General features: G+C 32.8%; 1 protein-coding gene across 4 annotated transcripts in view; it reads left to right on the top strand.

Moving 5' to 3' along the window:
* The window catches only part of LOC139504526 (ecdysone-inducible protein E75-like), a 61,979-nt gene that overhangs the window by 25,257 nt on the left and 18,821 nt on the right, over window positions 1–17,901 (top strand). Inside the window, exons 1-2 of one of the 4 annotated variants that reach the window (XM_071294631.1) lie at window positions 2,516–2,647; window positions 4,375–4,735. The exons of 1 other annotated variant lie outside the window; for it this stretch is intronic. Coding sequence is in view for 1 of the 3 variants with exons in the window: in XM_071294629.1 (XP_071150730.1) it covers window positions 2,606–2,647 (42 nt within the window). In the remaining 2 variants the exon portion in view is untranslated. Of the gene's footprint in view, window positions 1–2,370; window positions 2,648–4,374; window positions 4,736–17,901 lie in introns of those variants that run through there. 2 more of the 4 variants (XM_071294632.1, XM_071294629.1) reach the window with 2 other exon arrangements.

The following is a 17,901-nucleotide window of genomic DNA, read 5'->3' as shown; positions in this document are numbered from 1 at the left end:
GAATTTACATGAAATGTCTTTCACGATCCGTTACCAGAGCTTTCACGATCGTCTCTCAATACTTGACCGCCGTTAGATATTCTTTCACGATCATTTCTTTCGTTAAACCAAATGACACCCGTGTACCCACCTCAGATATAAACTAATTTATATGAACTAAGCAACTATATATAGGTCGTTGTATGGCCTTTAACCAAAAAAACATTTACCTATATACTATATATAGCCACGACATCACAAAAATGTAAATTAACTCTTAAAGTTGGTTCTTATATATAACTAAACTTATTAATACGTGAATTGTCATTTCCTGGGTTTTTTTTACAAACAGACGTCGAGGTAATGAAATAATTTGTATTTAAATAATGGTAATAATTGTTTTCACAAATTTATAGAGAAATAATATAGAAAGTAAGGAGGACAAAAATAAATAAAACAACCAAACCGTTATATATTTTTCTTTTCATTATAATTTCATATTTTAACAGTAACAACTGTAATTTGTTTGCATATGTCAAAACAAAAGAGAAAAAGAATGAGATTTACAATATTTGCAAATCTTAAATTTTCCCCAAGTCTATTTATTAATTTGTACAGAAAGCATACTGTGTTTTATCATACTATGCAATATATTTTTTCGATGTAGAGTAAATGAATTAGACAGCATATTATGTACATTATGTTTGTTACTGGACGTTATAAACACCAATCCATATATTTATCTATCTATTGTTTATTCGCCAAAAGATTTTCATAATTTTTTATCATATATTAAACACCATGTGCTTGTATATGAATATCGTCCTGAACATGCATGCAATAATTGAAACTGGATGCTTAATCCATCCATCAAACTACTTTCACATTCTACATGTTCTATATATAGTGTACAGTATATATTTTGGACGACAACTACGTATATGATATCTGTCACTGGACATTAAACACCGATCCCTCAATACATTCATCAAACTAAAATCATATCTTCAGATCATACCATATATAGTAAACAGTACATGTATTGGACGACAACAGAGTACATAAAATATTTGCCACTGGACGTTGAACACCAGTCCTTCAATCCACCCATTTAACTTATATGATGTCCGCAGATCATACCATAACGGTACATGTATGATCATGTATTGGACGACAACTAAGTACTTATCATAATATCTGCCACTGAAAATTAACCCCAACCCCTCAATCTATCCATCAAACTAATATCATATATTCTAATTCAGACCAGACCATAATATATAGAGAGTGTAGAGTATATGTATTGGAAAACAACGTATATAATATTTTCCACTACATGGACATTAAAAAAAGATCATTCAATTCATCCATCAAACTAAGATCATATCCTCATACCATATATACGGTGTCTACCATTACATGTAGTGGACGCCAACTTCGTTTATAATATCTACCACTGGATATTTAACACAGACTATTCAATCCTCCCATCAAACTCAGATCATACCTTCGGATCATACCATAACATAATCTGTACTGGACAACAACTATGTATACAAATTATAATATTTGCCACTGGACATTAAACACCGACCCCTCAATCCATCTAGCAAACAGGCTAAGACCATATCTACATATCATAAACATTTTACAGTACAAAAGGGAGAAGGTTTGGTACCATTAAAAACGTTTAGTCCCGCTGCAAGTGTTTGCACCTGTCCTACATGTATGTCATATGAATCTGATGTACAGTAGTTGTCGTTTGTTTATGTAATTTATACGTGTTTCTAGTTTCTCGTTTTATACATAGATTAGACCGTTGGTTTTCCCGTTTGAATGGTTTTACACTAGTAATTTTGGGGTCCTCTATGGCTTGTTGTTCGGTTGAGCCAAGTCTCCGTGTTGAAGGCCGTACGTATATATATATATACATTGACCTATAATACTTTTATAAATTGTTATTTGGATGGAGAGTTGTCTCATTGGCACTCACACTACATATTCCTATATTTATTGGACGACAACTATATGAAAAACTTTTGTTTTGAGTGTATGTATATAATATCTGTCACTGGACATTAAACACCGACCCCTCAATCTATTCACCAAACTAGTATCATATCCTCAGACCAGACCATAATATATGCAGTGTAGAGTACATGTAGTGGAAAATAACTACGTATACAAATTGTAATATTTGCCAATGGACATTAAACACCGACCCCTCAATCTGCAATCAAAGTAAGATCATATACTTGGATCATACCAGAACAGTACATGTATTGAACGACAACTATCTGCCACTGGATATTAAACACTGACCCCTCAATCTATCCATTAACTAGTATCATAAAATTATCCTCAGACCAGACCATAATATATGCAGTGTAGAGTACCTGTAGTGGAAAATAACTACGTATAAAAATTGTAATATTTGCCATTGGGCATGTAACACCGACCTCTCAATCCATCAATCAAACTTATATCACACACCTCGGATCATACCATAACATATGCAGTGTAGAGTACATGTACATGTATTAGACGACAACTACGTTGTACATAATATCAATAGTTTGTTCACCTGTTACGATTATTAGGTTTATTTAACTTTACATATATCTCCATGTCGTATGTGTACGACATATTACATAATACTCTCTACATGGTAAGTCATGATAACCTTCTTTACACGCTTTTCGTCAATTTTACTGTCCTATTTAATCACATTGTGTATTCTTACATGTGCATTTTACACTTTGGTATATGTGCTTTCTTAATTTTGATTGTGTTCAAAAATCCGGTTATTAATTATTTTGTTAATATTAAAAATTGTAAGATTTAACATTGCAGAAAGATACATGTATCTAGTTTTATAGATAAACAGGTTGTGTTTTCTTACATGTGCATTTTACACTTCGGTGCATGTGTTTTCTTAATTTTGATTATGATTCAAATATTTTTATTTAGTTGATGTTTTCTAGTCTGTTCTTTCATCAATACTAAATTATAAAATTTAACTACATGTATGCAGCACGATCGTTATAAGATCGTATAATAGATTATAAACTGTTAACATGTTGTGTATCTTACATGTGCATTTTACACTTAGGTGCATGTGTTTTCTTTAATTTTGATTGAAATAATCCGGTTTAATTATTGTTTTCTAAACATTTATATTATACATGTAAGTATTGAATTGTAAGATTTATAGATAACCAGATTGTGTATATCTTACATGAGCATTTTATACATACAGTAAGTGGATCTAAATTTTGATCATGATTCAAATAAGGTTTTATTTTTACAATGCAGCGAGATAGTTTTATAAATGAATGTATAATTTTGTGAATTTTAAATCAGGTACAAATGTACTACAAGTATTATTGATGAATAAAACCTGAATAAAAAAAAATCACAAATAAATCTAACTATATAACATTTAATTATACAAATGTCAAAAGATATATGGAAGAAATTAATATATATAAGTAAATTCGTTCATATTTAACATATACATTTACGTGTCTGTCTCACTCTATCATATGGTATTAATTGCTTCAAAATTTAGTCTTTAAAGATAACATGTAGTATTGGTGCACAATGATTTTTAGCATATATAGTAACTATATATGAACTTTGTCCTAGGTCAGGAGCCTCTGGAGTCGATATCACAACAAAACTTACGACTAAGATTGGTCTAAAGTCATGAACAAATCGGTATACTTACGATAAATCTTAGTTTTTTTGTGTGAAATCGACTCTTGTACTTCAGTGGTTGTCGTTTGTTGCTCTGACACATTTTTTTTCGTGCATTCTTTCCTTCAAAGATTCGGTTGTATTGGTTAAATTTATATTTGTAATTTTCGTGGCCTTATGTAGCTGACTTTGCAGTTTGGGACTTTACCATTGTTGAAAACCGTACAGTGACCTATAATTGAAAATTCTGTATCAATTGATTTCATGCACATCTATTTATTTGGATATCCGTGAGTCAGCAAGCCAACAACAAAGACGTCGGCATATTGTCTTAATCAAAAAACATGTTCTGTACGACATATTGAGGTGTAACACCACTAATTCCGGCCCGGCCAGAAAGCACATACCAGAAAGTAGTACATATTTAACACAAAATAGTTCCTACGCATGAGTGTAACTTTCAAAATATATAGAATATTTAGGTATTTTTGGCATCAAATGAAAGCTGAAGGACTGGTGGTCATTGTAGAACACTTTTGGACTTAAAAATTTGAATATTTAAAAAACTGCACCAAATTTTAAAAAGAGGGTACATTTAGTCTGTTTGTCAGATCTGAAGTACCTGTTTTGGTACATCCGAAGTTCCGGGAACCAGTTCTTTCTTATATGCAATTAAAGGTATGTTGATTTTTTCAGTACAAAACACCATAAAGTGTTGCTTTGAAATGCAATGATTGCCACTTTATTTGAACTTAAAATGAAAGAGGTGTGCCTGCTTGAAATGGAGGAATTTAACATAGAAAGCAATGGGACCATGCATTAGTGGTGTACTTCCTTGAGCAGTAAATGGTTCCAAATCATGATAAATTTTGAACAAATTAAAGAGAAAGGACCAGCTGACAAACAAACAAAAATCAAGGAAGCCTTGCAAAGCTTTTCTTGGTCTAAGACAAGCGTGTTATTTGTAATCAATTCTTTGTATATGGTTACAAATGTAATCTATGTTTTTGTGTGTACCCCACGATTTCACGATCAGGAGTAATACCGTTACGTATCAGTGAGTTTTATTTAACTTTTTGTACTCAACTATTATATTTCCTCAGGTTTTAATCTAGGTCACGTGTCTAGGTTATGTGGAATTCATTCCGGAATCGCCTCCGGACTCGACATGTTAATGGCACACAAGATGCATTTTCCCTACATGTATACACATGAAACATGTGTAGACTAGATATGTTCTCTATAGTGAAGACTACGTGTTGAATTCGACATGTTCGAGATGGTTTTTCATTTTTTTAGGGGGTCCTATAATATCGGTTTATATTTGCTGTTTTATTATATTTGTCCCACATTTCCTCTTTTGTATTTGTAAGCCGTTAAATGTTGTTTCAGACAAACATATGTTGTGTACTAAAATTAGTCAAATTTATATAAAAAAATAACACGTTAAATTTAAATCCATACATGTAACACGCATGTTAATCATTGCAACGTGCCTTTATGCAAAAATGATAATGCAGATTGATTTTTTATTTGGCATTATATACATGTACATGCAATTGAATACTTAGTCGGTCATTATTATTCAAAACAGATACTTTTAATTGTCCAATAAATGCTAGTATTTTAGTGTTTTCACTGCATATTTTAATTTTTATACTTTTTATTTGACATATTATAGAACAATTGGTGCGTCATTGTACTCAAAGGATCATTTTTATTTTCAATATATAAAACGCTGCTATTTTTAAAGTGTTCCACGGTATATTTTACTTTTTATTCTTTATTTTTTTTGCTTTATACATGTAATAGAAAAAGTAAAATTTTAAACATTTAATATGCGATTTTTAAGAATACTCATTGCAATTAAAAATCATTATTATTTTTTTTAATTTTTTTTTTACATATTAAAAATGATATTTTACATGACCATTTAATTTACATAACTGAGATTCAAATTGCCTTAATTTTAGTATTAATAATATTTTCCACACACATCACGGTTTAATTCATTTTATTCGATATTTTTCCCCACCTCATACAGTAAACCTATTAGTCCGGCTGCTTTGTGCAGATATGGAGCAGAATTGCTCACTTTAGACTTTGCACAGTAGTTTTTTGTTATACAACCTTTGATTTTAGCTCATGGACCGACTGGAAAAATCCAGTATGACTGTCATTTTTAAGATGGCGGAAAACTGTTATAAATATCTACAATTCAATTCAATTATATAGTCCGCAAGGATTCTAAATAATTTCGGAAACTAAAGTAATGATTCTTTAAAAATGGTCTTCATGTTCTTGAAATAGTTATTATTAATGAATTTAAAAATAAAAATAAAATAGTTTGATATTTCTAAAACGCATACATTTGCAAATATGACTGCATATACAAAAAAATTTCTATAAATAAAAGTAGAATGCATAGCATATGTTATAATTTTGACATGTCACTGTAAATGTTAATGTTGCATGAAAAACACAAAAAGCAAAAAAAAATAAAAATAAAAAATAGTCTTATATTTACATTAAATTATATAATTATGATCAGCATGATATTAATAGAACAGATTATTATTAACACAGCATATAATTAAACTCTTAAAAATATACAGTTTAATTGTATTATTATTCGATACTGCTGTTTATAAGATTTAGAATATGTCAAAGGGATAACAACCAGGCAAAAGAGCAGAAAACAGCCTATGGCCACCAATGGGTCTTCAATACAGCGAGAAAATCCCGCACACGGAGGCATGCTTCAGCTTACTCCTTAAACAAAAATGTGTAATAGTGCCGTGATAATTGACGTCATACTTAAATTAAAACTATAAAAAAAAATCAAAAAAAAAAATCATACAACACTAACAAAGGCCATATAGGCCCATGCATATAAATAAAATGTTCCCCTCCAACATACGAAATACATGGCAAGAATCTTACATGTATATCGCTACCCCAGCTTAACTCCGGGTTTACTTTTTCGAGAAATTGAAAAGCATATTACTGGACTTGTAAGTGGACATCAATGGTCGAAGAGGAAGATTATAGATCTGTATTCTTTGCAGCCGTCTACGATGTAGACTTTTGCTGTTTATTTTACAGGAGGCATACTATGATACTTTATTTATATATTTATACATTTATTTGTTATTGTAATTAGGGCCCAGTAATGCTTTTAATGGATAACAGACATTTCGATGTTTTAAAACTTTAGTACATTGTACCTGTTCTACTTGAAATGTTCCCGACTCCGTTTAAATCATGAAATATAAACACGCACCCTTTTCCCTGAAAGATACGCGCCGTTTATCAATTGTATAGCTCAGGAGGACTTTAAATCAATACACATTTAAAAATATAGATATCACATACTAATCTTTCCAACCTGTTGCAAATTTTTCAATTCAATGGCATAATATTCTATTTATGTTTTTGTTGTGCATTTCCAATAGGATCAGACACACTTTACTTCCTGGTCCGTTTAAATAATGAATTATTTAAGAGGGTCTGCATTTGTTATGCAGAATAGAGAATAATCAGCAAAACGTGTAGAATAAAGGCAAACAAAATATCAAGAAAAGAGCAAAAGTAGCCCCCCAAAAAAATAAAATAATAATGTACAATTTAAGAGAGTCTATATTAGGTATACAGAATAGAAATTAATCAACAAAAAGTGCATAATAAAGGCAAACAAATATCAAGAATGAAGACAACTAGTCCCGAAAATAAAGGATAGATACTAATTGGCGGGGTTCTGAAATGTTAAGAGAAGAGAATAATAAGCAAAAAGCAAACAAATATGACATTCTAAGAAAATAGCCCCAAAAATGAAGAATAGATAATATTGAGGTTCTGAAATGTTAAGAGAAGAGAATAATAAGCAAAAAGTGCAGAATAAAGGCAAACAAATATTAAAAAATAGAGAAAAAAGAAAAACAAAATAAAGAATGAAAAAATTGGGTTGCTGAAATGTTAACGTTAAGAATTGAGAATATTGGCAAACCAAATAAAGTATTGAGAAAACGTCATAGGAAAATGTCTGTACAAAGTTAGGAAAAAGACCATTGTTATCCATGTCTGTACAAAGTTAGGAATAAGACCATTGTTATCAATTTCTGTACAAAGTTAGGAATAAGACCATTGTTATCAATGTCTGTACAAAGTTAGGAATAAGACCATTTTTATCCATGTCTGTACAAAGTTAGGAATACGACCATTGTTATCAATGTCTGTATAAAGTTAGGAATAAGATCATTGTTATCCATGTCTGTACAAAGTTAGGAATAAGACCATTGTTATCCATGTCTGTACAAAGTTAGGAATAAGACCATTGTTATCCTGTCTATACAAAGTTAGGAATAAGACCATTGTTATCAATGTCTGTACAAAGTTAGGAATAAGATCATTGGTATTCATGTCTGTATAAAGTTAGGAATAAGACCATTGTTATCCTGTCTGTACAAAGTTAGGAATAAGACCATTGTTATCAATGTCTGTACAAAGTAAGGAATAAGACCATTGTTATCCATGTCTGTACAAAGTTAGGAATAAGACCATTGTTATCAATGTCTGTACAAAGTTAGGAATAAGACCATTGTTATCCAATGTCTGTACAAAGTTAGGAATAAGACCATTGTTATCCAATGTCTGTACAAAGTTAGGAATAAGACCATTGTTATCCATTCGTTTGATGTGTTGTACAAAGTTAGGAATAAGACCATTGTTATCAATGGCTGTACAAAGTTAGGAATAAGATCATTGTTATCCATGTCTGTACAAAGTTAGGAATAAGACCATTGTTATCCATGTCTGTACAACGTTAGGAATAAGACCATTGTTATCCTGTCTGTACAAAGTTAGGAATAAGACCATTGTTATCATTTCGTTTGATGTGTTGTACAAAGTTAGGAATAAGACCATTGTTATCAATGGCTGTACAAAGTTAGGAATAAGACCATTGTTATCCATGTCTGTACAAAGTTAGGTATAAGACCATTGTTATCCATGTATGTACAAAGTTAGGAATAAGACCATTGTTATCAATGTCTGTACAAAGTTAGGAATAAGACCATTGTTATCCTGTCTGTACAAAGTTAGGAATAAGATCATTGTTATCCATGTCTGTACAAAGTTAGGAATAAGACCATTGTTATCCATTCGTTTGATGTGTTTGAGCTTTTCATTTTGCCATTTACTTTAGAGATTTCCGATAAGAATCTTTCTCGGAGTTCAATATTTTTGTTATTTTACTTTTTAATGGAGGTCACCTCATCCATACCCTCTTTTAGTGTATAAAGGATAACCGGAAGGAACACAACATTCAGTGTTTAATATTTAATTCGGTCGATGGATTTATCTCGATATATTTCGCATTTCCTTCATTGTGTACGTGTACATGCATGCGAACATTATTTGGTTAACTTTGTAGTTAAAAGCTCTGACCTGGAAAAAAATGTAGTATTACTAATATAATAAACGTTATATTTTTTCGCAGTCAGATGTAGATCATAGTAGAACGTATGAGAAGTACTAGTGACTAGTATCACAACCGAATTTCCCTTTGAATTAACTTACAAGATATGTACATGTACCTTCAATTTGTAAAATAAAAAAAAATCATACATTATCAACTGCTCATGGCCCTCTACTTTTATTACCCCCTAGGGATCTTTTGAAGTTCAAATACAGTTTGCTGACTTGAAAACATATATGGTATGCAGTGAAAAATCAAATGCAAGAGAAAAACAATATCAAATACCTGATAATGCGAAACAATTTGGCTCCTTAATTGATTTTCAAATTGTTTTATGTTCGGGTTTTTGTCTTTGGATTTGCTGATTTATTTTGGTCGATCTTTTTAATTGGTGTTTCTTTCCAGTTTGAAAAATTCTTAATTCTGAATTTTAAATACTCATTTATTTCCATTCTACGATTTTATGTATGTACAGTGGTAATCGTAATTCATGAAAAAAAACGCCTGTTCAAACATACAGGCAGTGTTTAATATTTAACAATACCTTGTGTTTAGGAGAGCCATGGTGTAGTGGTTAGGGCATTGGACTACTAACTTAAAATTTCCTGGTGCGATCCCCGTTCCGGGAGCAAATTTCAGGGACTGAATTTTCAGCTGACCCTTGACACCATATCACATTTGCGAATAAGGTCTCGAGAAACGATGACAGTCCGTCGGAAGGGGACGATAAATGGCTGACCCGTGTTAAGAGAGAGCAATATCTCTTGCTAGTAAAAGACACCCTGAAAGATTTCGGAAAAGAGCAGGCTAATGTCACTACAAGGCAGCACTCGCACCCGCAAAGTGGAATTGATATAAGTTGTAATAACTTGTTTCCCAATCCACTATAAATAAATACTAAAGTACAATCATAAGAAGATATACATGTAAACACTATGCAAATAATGTGTGTGCTGTTTTCTGGGTTATAGATAATAGGTTATAGATGTTCTACAAATCAAGAAGTTCACAGCTGTCTGAATAACGCTGAACGGGTCGTTGTCGACCTGGGTACTCCATCAACGTACCCTGGGTACTTTTACTTTCAATGATGGTACCCTGGGTACCGTGTTTTGTCATACACGTACCCTCGTTTGAAATAAAATGCGTCATGGTACCGCGGAGTATTAAACGTACCCTACTCTCGTCTTAAAACCACGTGATTGCTATCGGAACATCTCTGGATGTTGCTGATGTTGTTGATGATGCAAAATGGCGCGGAAAATTAAACAAGAAAATCTTAAGGAGTATTTGGATTCTATTGAAACTTTCAACTTGGCCAATATTATCCGGAAAGGAAGAGAAGTTAAAACAAAATATGTGAAAGCTGAAAAGGGAGAAAATGGATTTTTGACAGACACAATTATATTCAAGAGTGAAGACATTGATAAACCAAAACAGAGAATTTGGGTTGCTCGGGAGACCCTCCTCTGCAATGGGACAGGCAACTGTCTCCGGAATTGTGGAGGTTTTGGTGAATGTGTTGAAGGAGAAATTGATCATGTTCGTTCTCATCTGATTCTGTTTCTGAATCATTGTAACCCCGAATCAAATCCATCGTCCATTTGTTGTTTACAAGTGTAGAATATAATTAAAAATCAACCCACGGGCTAACCACCAACATCCGACTATTCGGAACTCCTAAGAAATCTCGCGATAAATTTCAAGACTCAAATCGGTACGAAGCTGGGTACGATTATCGACGGAAACGTACCCTATTGGTACCATTCATCCAAAACACGGTACCCAGGGTACCATCATTGAAATTAAAAGTACCCAGGGTACGTTGATGGAGTACCCAGGTCGACAACGACCCGTTCAGCCTGAATAACATGTAGGTTATATTATTTTTTAAAAGACATTTTAGAATTGGTGTTTTTTTCTTCATTGAAACATGCTAAATTAAGTATAAAATTCAGTCACTTATTCTTTTTTGTATGACAAAGATTCGTTCTGAGTCCAAAACGTCACGTCGTGTACAGTTTCTAATCTTTATAAATATGGCGCATAAACAATAGAGGGATTTTTCTTTAATGGGAAATAAAGAGGATGAAATAAGCTGAAATCGTAGTGCAAAAATGTCAGTTGCGCTGTCACATAAAGTTCATAAACATGTTGCAATTGACATACTAGTATTTGACTTAAAATGGCATTTTTTAAAATTATTTGTATAGTTTAATGAAGATTTTACACTGAAATAATGATTGAAATTTAATTATGAACTTCTTTTGCATTAGAATAGAGATAACTGCTACGCGTCGCCAGGTAAACTAAATTTGCGACAGTAAAACACCGATGGACGTCCTTAAAGCTTCAAATACAATACAGCTATCTCTTAAATAACCTAATTTATGTCGAACTTATTGTAAATCAAAAGATAATTACTGATCTTAAATGTATGATGTATATACAAAGAATTTACATACCATGTTGTACAAATATCAATGTGTATATATTTTAAGCATTTGGGTAATTATGCGATCATAAATAACTTTGGTTATATGGTGGTACAATATCTTGTTGGGTGAGTTTAGCTTTTGTATGTCATGATTGACTAAAGCTTAAACAGGTTGAATATAAAAACAAATGTGGTATGCTTGCCAATGAGACAACTCTTCACAAGAGACCACATGACACAGAAATTGACAGCTATAGGTCACCACACAGCCTTTAATAATTAGCAAAGACTATACCTTAGGGACGACATCAAAAGATCAATGTAAGATAAAAAACTTAATTCAAATAGTTTGGGGGTGGGGGGTTGAACGGCTGCAAGATTTGGTTATCCGACATTGATTTTTACATATATCCCTATTGGTAAATCAATGTTTCCCAAATTAAGTTAAGAGGGGGGTGGGGGGATCAGTGAAAAAACTATGTGAATTAAGTTTTTTATCCTTCATTGAACTTTTGATGTCGTCCCTTATTGTCAGCTCTAAAATGGCCCCGAATGGAATTCACAAATGTAAAATAATTCAATTATAAAGTCCGGTATGTCATGGAAGAGCTCTACTTGGTAGTGCATTTTTCCAAAAACTTGTTCAGAAGTTTATTATAAGTACCTGATTATAATTAGAGGATAAAAGAATGTGGGAATGAGGGGAGGGAAGAGGGGATAAAACTAGAGAATATGCACCCACAAGAAATATATGATAATTGGCATACAATGTATGTTGAGGACATGCACAGGTCTACTTCTTTGTCAAATTCTCAGCAAGAATTCAGTCACAAATGTAATAAATCGGCCATTTGCCCTATTTTTTGTTATGTGTTTTGGGCGATGCATCAGGCGCGGATCCAGAGGGGGGGGGGGGGGTCCGGGGGTTGGAACCCCCTTTTTTTTTTGCCGATCAATGCATTTGAATGGGGACCTGTAGTTTAGTTGGACCCCCCCCCCCCCCCCCCCTTTGTCCTGGGTTAGGAACTCCCCCTTTTTAAAAATGGCTGGATCCGCCCCTGTGTGCATTAATATTTTTTTGCTTTCCCCCAATTTTACTTCTTGGCATGTCTGTCTGTTAACTTTCGATCTTTGGTTACTCATCGTTGCTTTCTCATCGTAGCTTTATTGTTTTCGTACAAATAGTTTATGACATTTTGACATGTTGTAATCTTAGAAGTATTGAAGCAGTTCTTTCCTAATATTATCATTTATCCTGTTGCATGACAGCCAATTAAAGCAAACGAACCAAACAAATTACATTTATTTTATAAACATAATACATATCTGAGGAAGTCGGCCTAACATTACTTATATTGTAAACCGGTACGTGATTAAAATATTGATTGATTGGTTGTTGCTGAACATTCTCTTCAGGTCGGTGTACTATACAAATACATCATGCTTCAAAGGGGTATTTGCCAAAATACCGATCCAGAGGCAAACAAACTTACAAAAAAACATAAGCGAGGGGCATTTGTGTACCTCGAAACTGGTATTTTAGCAAATACATCTTGTAAGCATGATATAATTGTTAAATTCTACCGAATGGTATTCGTATCCGTCTCTACGAAAAGTCGATATCTTTGTAAGTTTTGAATGTTAGCAACAGCAATATCCTTTCTTAAATAGAACATTCTTCAGTTATGTATCCGTTACAGCACAGCTCGAGCTTGTTACGGGTAGTAAGTAATGCAAGTTTGATTATTTGTTTTGGGTCATACTTGAAATGTTAATCATGATAAGTACGATAATTTGTATTGAATTATTTGGATTCAAGTATGATTATTTGTTTTGAATCATTTCAATTCAAGTATGATAATTTGTTTTGGATCGTAATTAACTAAAGTATAGATATTTGTTTTGGATCGTACTAGATTCAGGTATGAGTATTTGTTTTTGAATCATACTGAACTACTCCGTTTCCAAATATGTTTTGTTTTTAAATTAGTAATTTAGCTTTTGATCATGGTGACAGCTTAGTTTGAAATGTGATAAACATGTAGTGTTTGCATCAAATGCATATGTTCGAGGATTTGAGACTCTCCCGGGTAAAACCAAAGATTTGATATTTGCCATTTGCTGCTTCTCCGTTTAGCACGCGTCATTTGGGAGTATTTGATTGGCTGATATTGTCTTAATAAATTTCAGTACAATTTTTTATCACGTCAATTGGAATTATCTCCCTTCTTTATGACGTCAATTGGAATTATCTCCCTTCTTTATGACGTCAATTGGAATTATCTCCCTTATACCATTGACCTAAGAAAAAAAAATCAGTTGCTTTATAGTCCTAATGTTTTCACCCGATATGAACTTTATTGACCCGATAAATTCTCGTATTAGGACAATTGCACACTGTGTAACTAATAGTCTCCTGCATGGTTACTGTTATCTTGTAGGGGAACATTTTTCGTAGTAATTGTTATCTTGTGCTGTCGGTCTTGTACAACGCAAGGTTATATCTAAGTCTATATCACAATGTCATGTTCATTTTCTGAATATTGCTGTATATTAACTAGACTTTAAACAGGAGTGATAATACGTCAGTTGCAAAAAGTTTATAAATGTCAGAGTACTAGAAATTGCCTCTGACCTATATGCTTCATATTCATACAGTTTTTAACACAATTAGGAAACCTGTTCAGGCGAGGATCCAGAGGGGGGGTTCCGGGGGTTGGAAGCCCTCCTTTTTTTTGGACGATCAATGCATTTGAATGGGGACATGTAATTGGAACCCCCCCCCCCCCCTTTGTCCTGGGTTAGGAACCCTCCTTTTTAAAATGGCTGGATCCGCCCCTGCTGTTCGAATAAAAGTAATCTCTAGTTTTGATGTGGCTCATGTTTTAGTTTGCTATGCTGTGTTTTGTGTACGGTTGTTTGTCGGTTTTTCTTTTTTTTTTCTTTTTTGGACCTCGTCGTGTGACAGTTTGTTTTCCACTTAAGTTTGAATTGACACTTCAATTGTTTTACATTTATCATTTCGGAACCTTTTATAGCTGACTATACGGTATTGGCTTTACTCATTGTTGAAGGCCGTACGGTGACATATAGTAACTGTTGTTAATTTCTGTGTCATTTGGTTTCTGGTGGAGAGTTATCTAATTGGAATTCATACCACATCTTTTTTGTATTAAGAGTATGAATGTTACTGTGGAATCTCTCGTCTCTCTTAACCTTTCGCTCGTAACACAATAAATTTCTATATAATATTTAAGTAAATAATGTGTCAATTAAAACTGATATATTTTGTTACATAACTTTATGCAGAAAACTTGTATGTACATGTAATAACGCCATCTGTTTGTATAAAGTATCGAGTTTTTCTATCAATTTAACTAAAAATGTTTCCATAATCTGGGGTATATGGGTAAACAGTTTTAACCATATCAAATTTAGCACTGAGTAATACTGCAGAACAAACATTCAAAACCTACGCCATCCGAATTTCAGACAAATTATACTAATTAAGAAACCTGATCTAGACACTGCATAAATAAAAGTCTATATATAGTCTTGATATACGATTAATATAATATCATATACTATGTAATTTGCTTTTACATTGTACATTAGTATCACAGAATGTCTGCGTTATGTTCTATAAAAGTTGGTGGTTTAATATAGAAACAGAATTAGATAAGGTTTAAGTTAGCTTTTCATTAAATGCAAATATGTGCTTTTATTAGGAGAGATAATAATAAAAGTACAGTGTTCGTGGTTTATTTAACATAAGTCAACCTTGTTAGTAAAAATGTAGTAATTTTTGACAAAATAGTTCGTGGTATGCTGAACATAGGTCAATATACTTAGTTAGTATGTAGTAATTAATGATAAATAAGTTCTTGGTATATCTAACAGGCTAACATTGTTAGTTATTATGTATAAGGATTGTAGTAATGTATGGGTTTAAGACGAACAATTTCTACAATACATTTACTCTATAATAAGGCTTGGTGCGGTGAAGATTTACTTTATCACTTTTGGATATTTGCCACTGTACCTTAACAATTAACAATATCATAAGAGCTGACAGCTTGCTGTGGAACTCTGTATTTGTTTAATATTGAATATTGCGCAAAATGTTCTTGTTGCAATCGACAAAAAACATCAACCTTATAAGGGCAATACCACTAAATCATAATACGTCACATCCGGTTTCATTACGAAAAATGTCGACAAAAATGTTCCCTTGAATTTGATAGTTGTAAAAATAAATCTAAGTCACGGGCATATATCTTTGGTCTAATCTAAAGCTTGTTCACAGGAAGAAAATGTTTGAAAATTTGATTGGTTAACTTGCAGTGATGTTTATTTTCGTATATGTAATGAAACATTATGTGAAATTTTGTCTATAGCATATTTAAATCAGATATGAATTAATGAAGAACCCTCCAATCATATACTAACTGTCAGAGGAAGCAGTTAGAAATATACAAAAACATTTGTACTTAAAAACAATGAATATTTTGAATAAATACATGTTATTGAATTAATTTGCAATCTTGGAATACTTGCTTGAGCTCATGACCTTTGATAACTTTTTTGCCTTGCTTTGAGCGCTTAAAGGGGTCTTGTTAGATATTGTCAACATCGAGGTTGAACGTTGGTTCGAATCCCGCATGCGCTCGACTTCAATCTTAATTGATTAGAATTTTAAGTTCGTTTTCCTAACGAAGATCGGTGTTTCTCTCCAATACAAATTGACCGCCCACGAAATAGCTAACAAGTGCATGGCATTAAATATCAATGAATTACTACTACGTTCTTTTTTGTCAATTTCACTTTGATCTCTGTTTCCTTTGAAACAGGATCATAGTTTATTCCCCTCCAATTCTTCCTATACTTTTTGTGTAATTATTTCCTGACTTTTGGACATGATATTGTCAGAGATGTTCTTTAAGCAGTTGATTGTCGTGACATCAATCATAATTTTATCTTATATTACATGATCTTACATGTATCACGTTGCATCGTTATTACGAAACACTTGTTCCGTGTCGATTACTGACCACCATGAACGTGTAGCTAAGTTTACGTCAAAACGCCCGGGCGTACACTTGAATTTTGAAAATAAAACAAATATTCGACATAGAACAAGAAAAACTGGTCAAAAGCACATCAACCTTGTGCTTCTTTTTTTTCAATGGATTGTAATTTTGAATAAAAAGGGACTAAAGTTACTCAAATAGATCATTTAATATATTTGTTCGAATCTTTTGTAAAAGTCTGAATCTACTATGAATTCTACGTACTTTTCTTATATTTAAAGCAATTCACTATCTGCTCAGATTCGATATGCTATTTGTATTTTTGTCGAGCCAGTGATTTATGTCCCAAAAACGAGACAAAGCGGCGTCAACATTTAGGTTCCGAATGTGGATAAAGTCTGTTGAATGACTCTCCGTGAAATTTTACGAAAGTTGGACAGAACTTTTCTGATAGACAGCCGGATAGCCGGACTCTTCTTTACGCAGTTAATTGTTTTTACATGCTCAATTAATAAACCTTCATAGATTGTCGTGAAATATTCCAGATCAAGAAAAAAATATCAAAAGAAAATTTTAGATGTTTTTAAATCCCTTTAAAGAAACGATATATCGATTCATTTTTTGTGGGAAGAAATCCTAGGTGTTCCAGAATTTTTTTATATTGCACCTCTTAGAAATATTTCTTTCGTGTTTATTAAAAGGTGCTTTTGTGAATTCACGGCACCATTTAAACTTATTTAAAAGTAATATTGGTTTGGACGTTTTCTCCAAAACCAATGACCATTAGGCTAGCTTCCAGTTTAACAAGATGAATAAGTTACATATTACAAAATTTAACCAAAACAAACAAACCATTTAGATTCAAAAGTATGTTGCTATCAATGATTTTTTACTGACAGGAATCATTACAGTATCTCATTCTCGATAGCTTAGGGGGCTTTGTCCCTTTCGAACCCACTACCAGCAGGTGCTTTAACATTGAGCGCTTGGCACCCCTCATATCCCTCGCCAAGGTTCGGGCGTACACGTAAAAATTGACCCAGCTAAGCCAATGCTGACCACGCTTTGCACTTTGGATTTATTTGATAAATAACTGTTGATGTATCGAATCGACAATACATCTTTTGCGGGAACGATCGTCAGTTTTTTTTTCACACTAGCACAAACAATGGGTGAGAGTAACCTTTCGCAGCTTTATGGTTTACTTTTTTGCGGGGGTGAATGTCAGTATTTTTCACACTAGCACACAAACAAGGGGTCAGAGTAACCTTTCGCAGCTT

The sequence above is a fragment of the Mytilus edulis genome, chromosome 14 (genome assembly GCF_963676685.1).
Source record: "Mytilus edulis chromosome 14, xbMytEdul2.2, whole genome shotgun sequence".
In the NCBI taxonomy this organism is placed as follows: domain Eukaryota; kingdom Metazoa; phylum Mollusca; class Bivalvia; order Mytilida; family Mytilidae; genus Mytilus; species Mytilus edulis.
The sequence above is the reverse complement of the archived record's forward strand: the minus strand, read 5'-3'. Positions and strand labels throughout refer to the sequence as shown.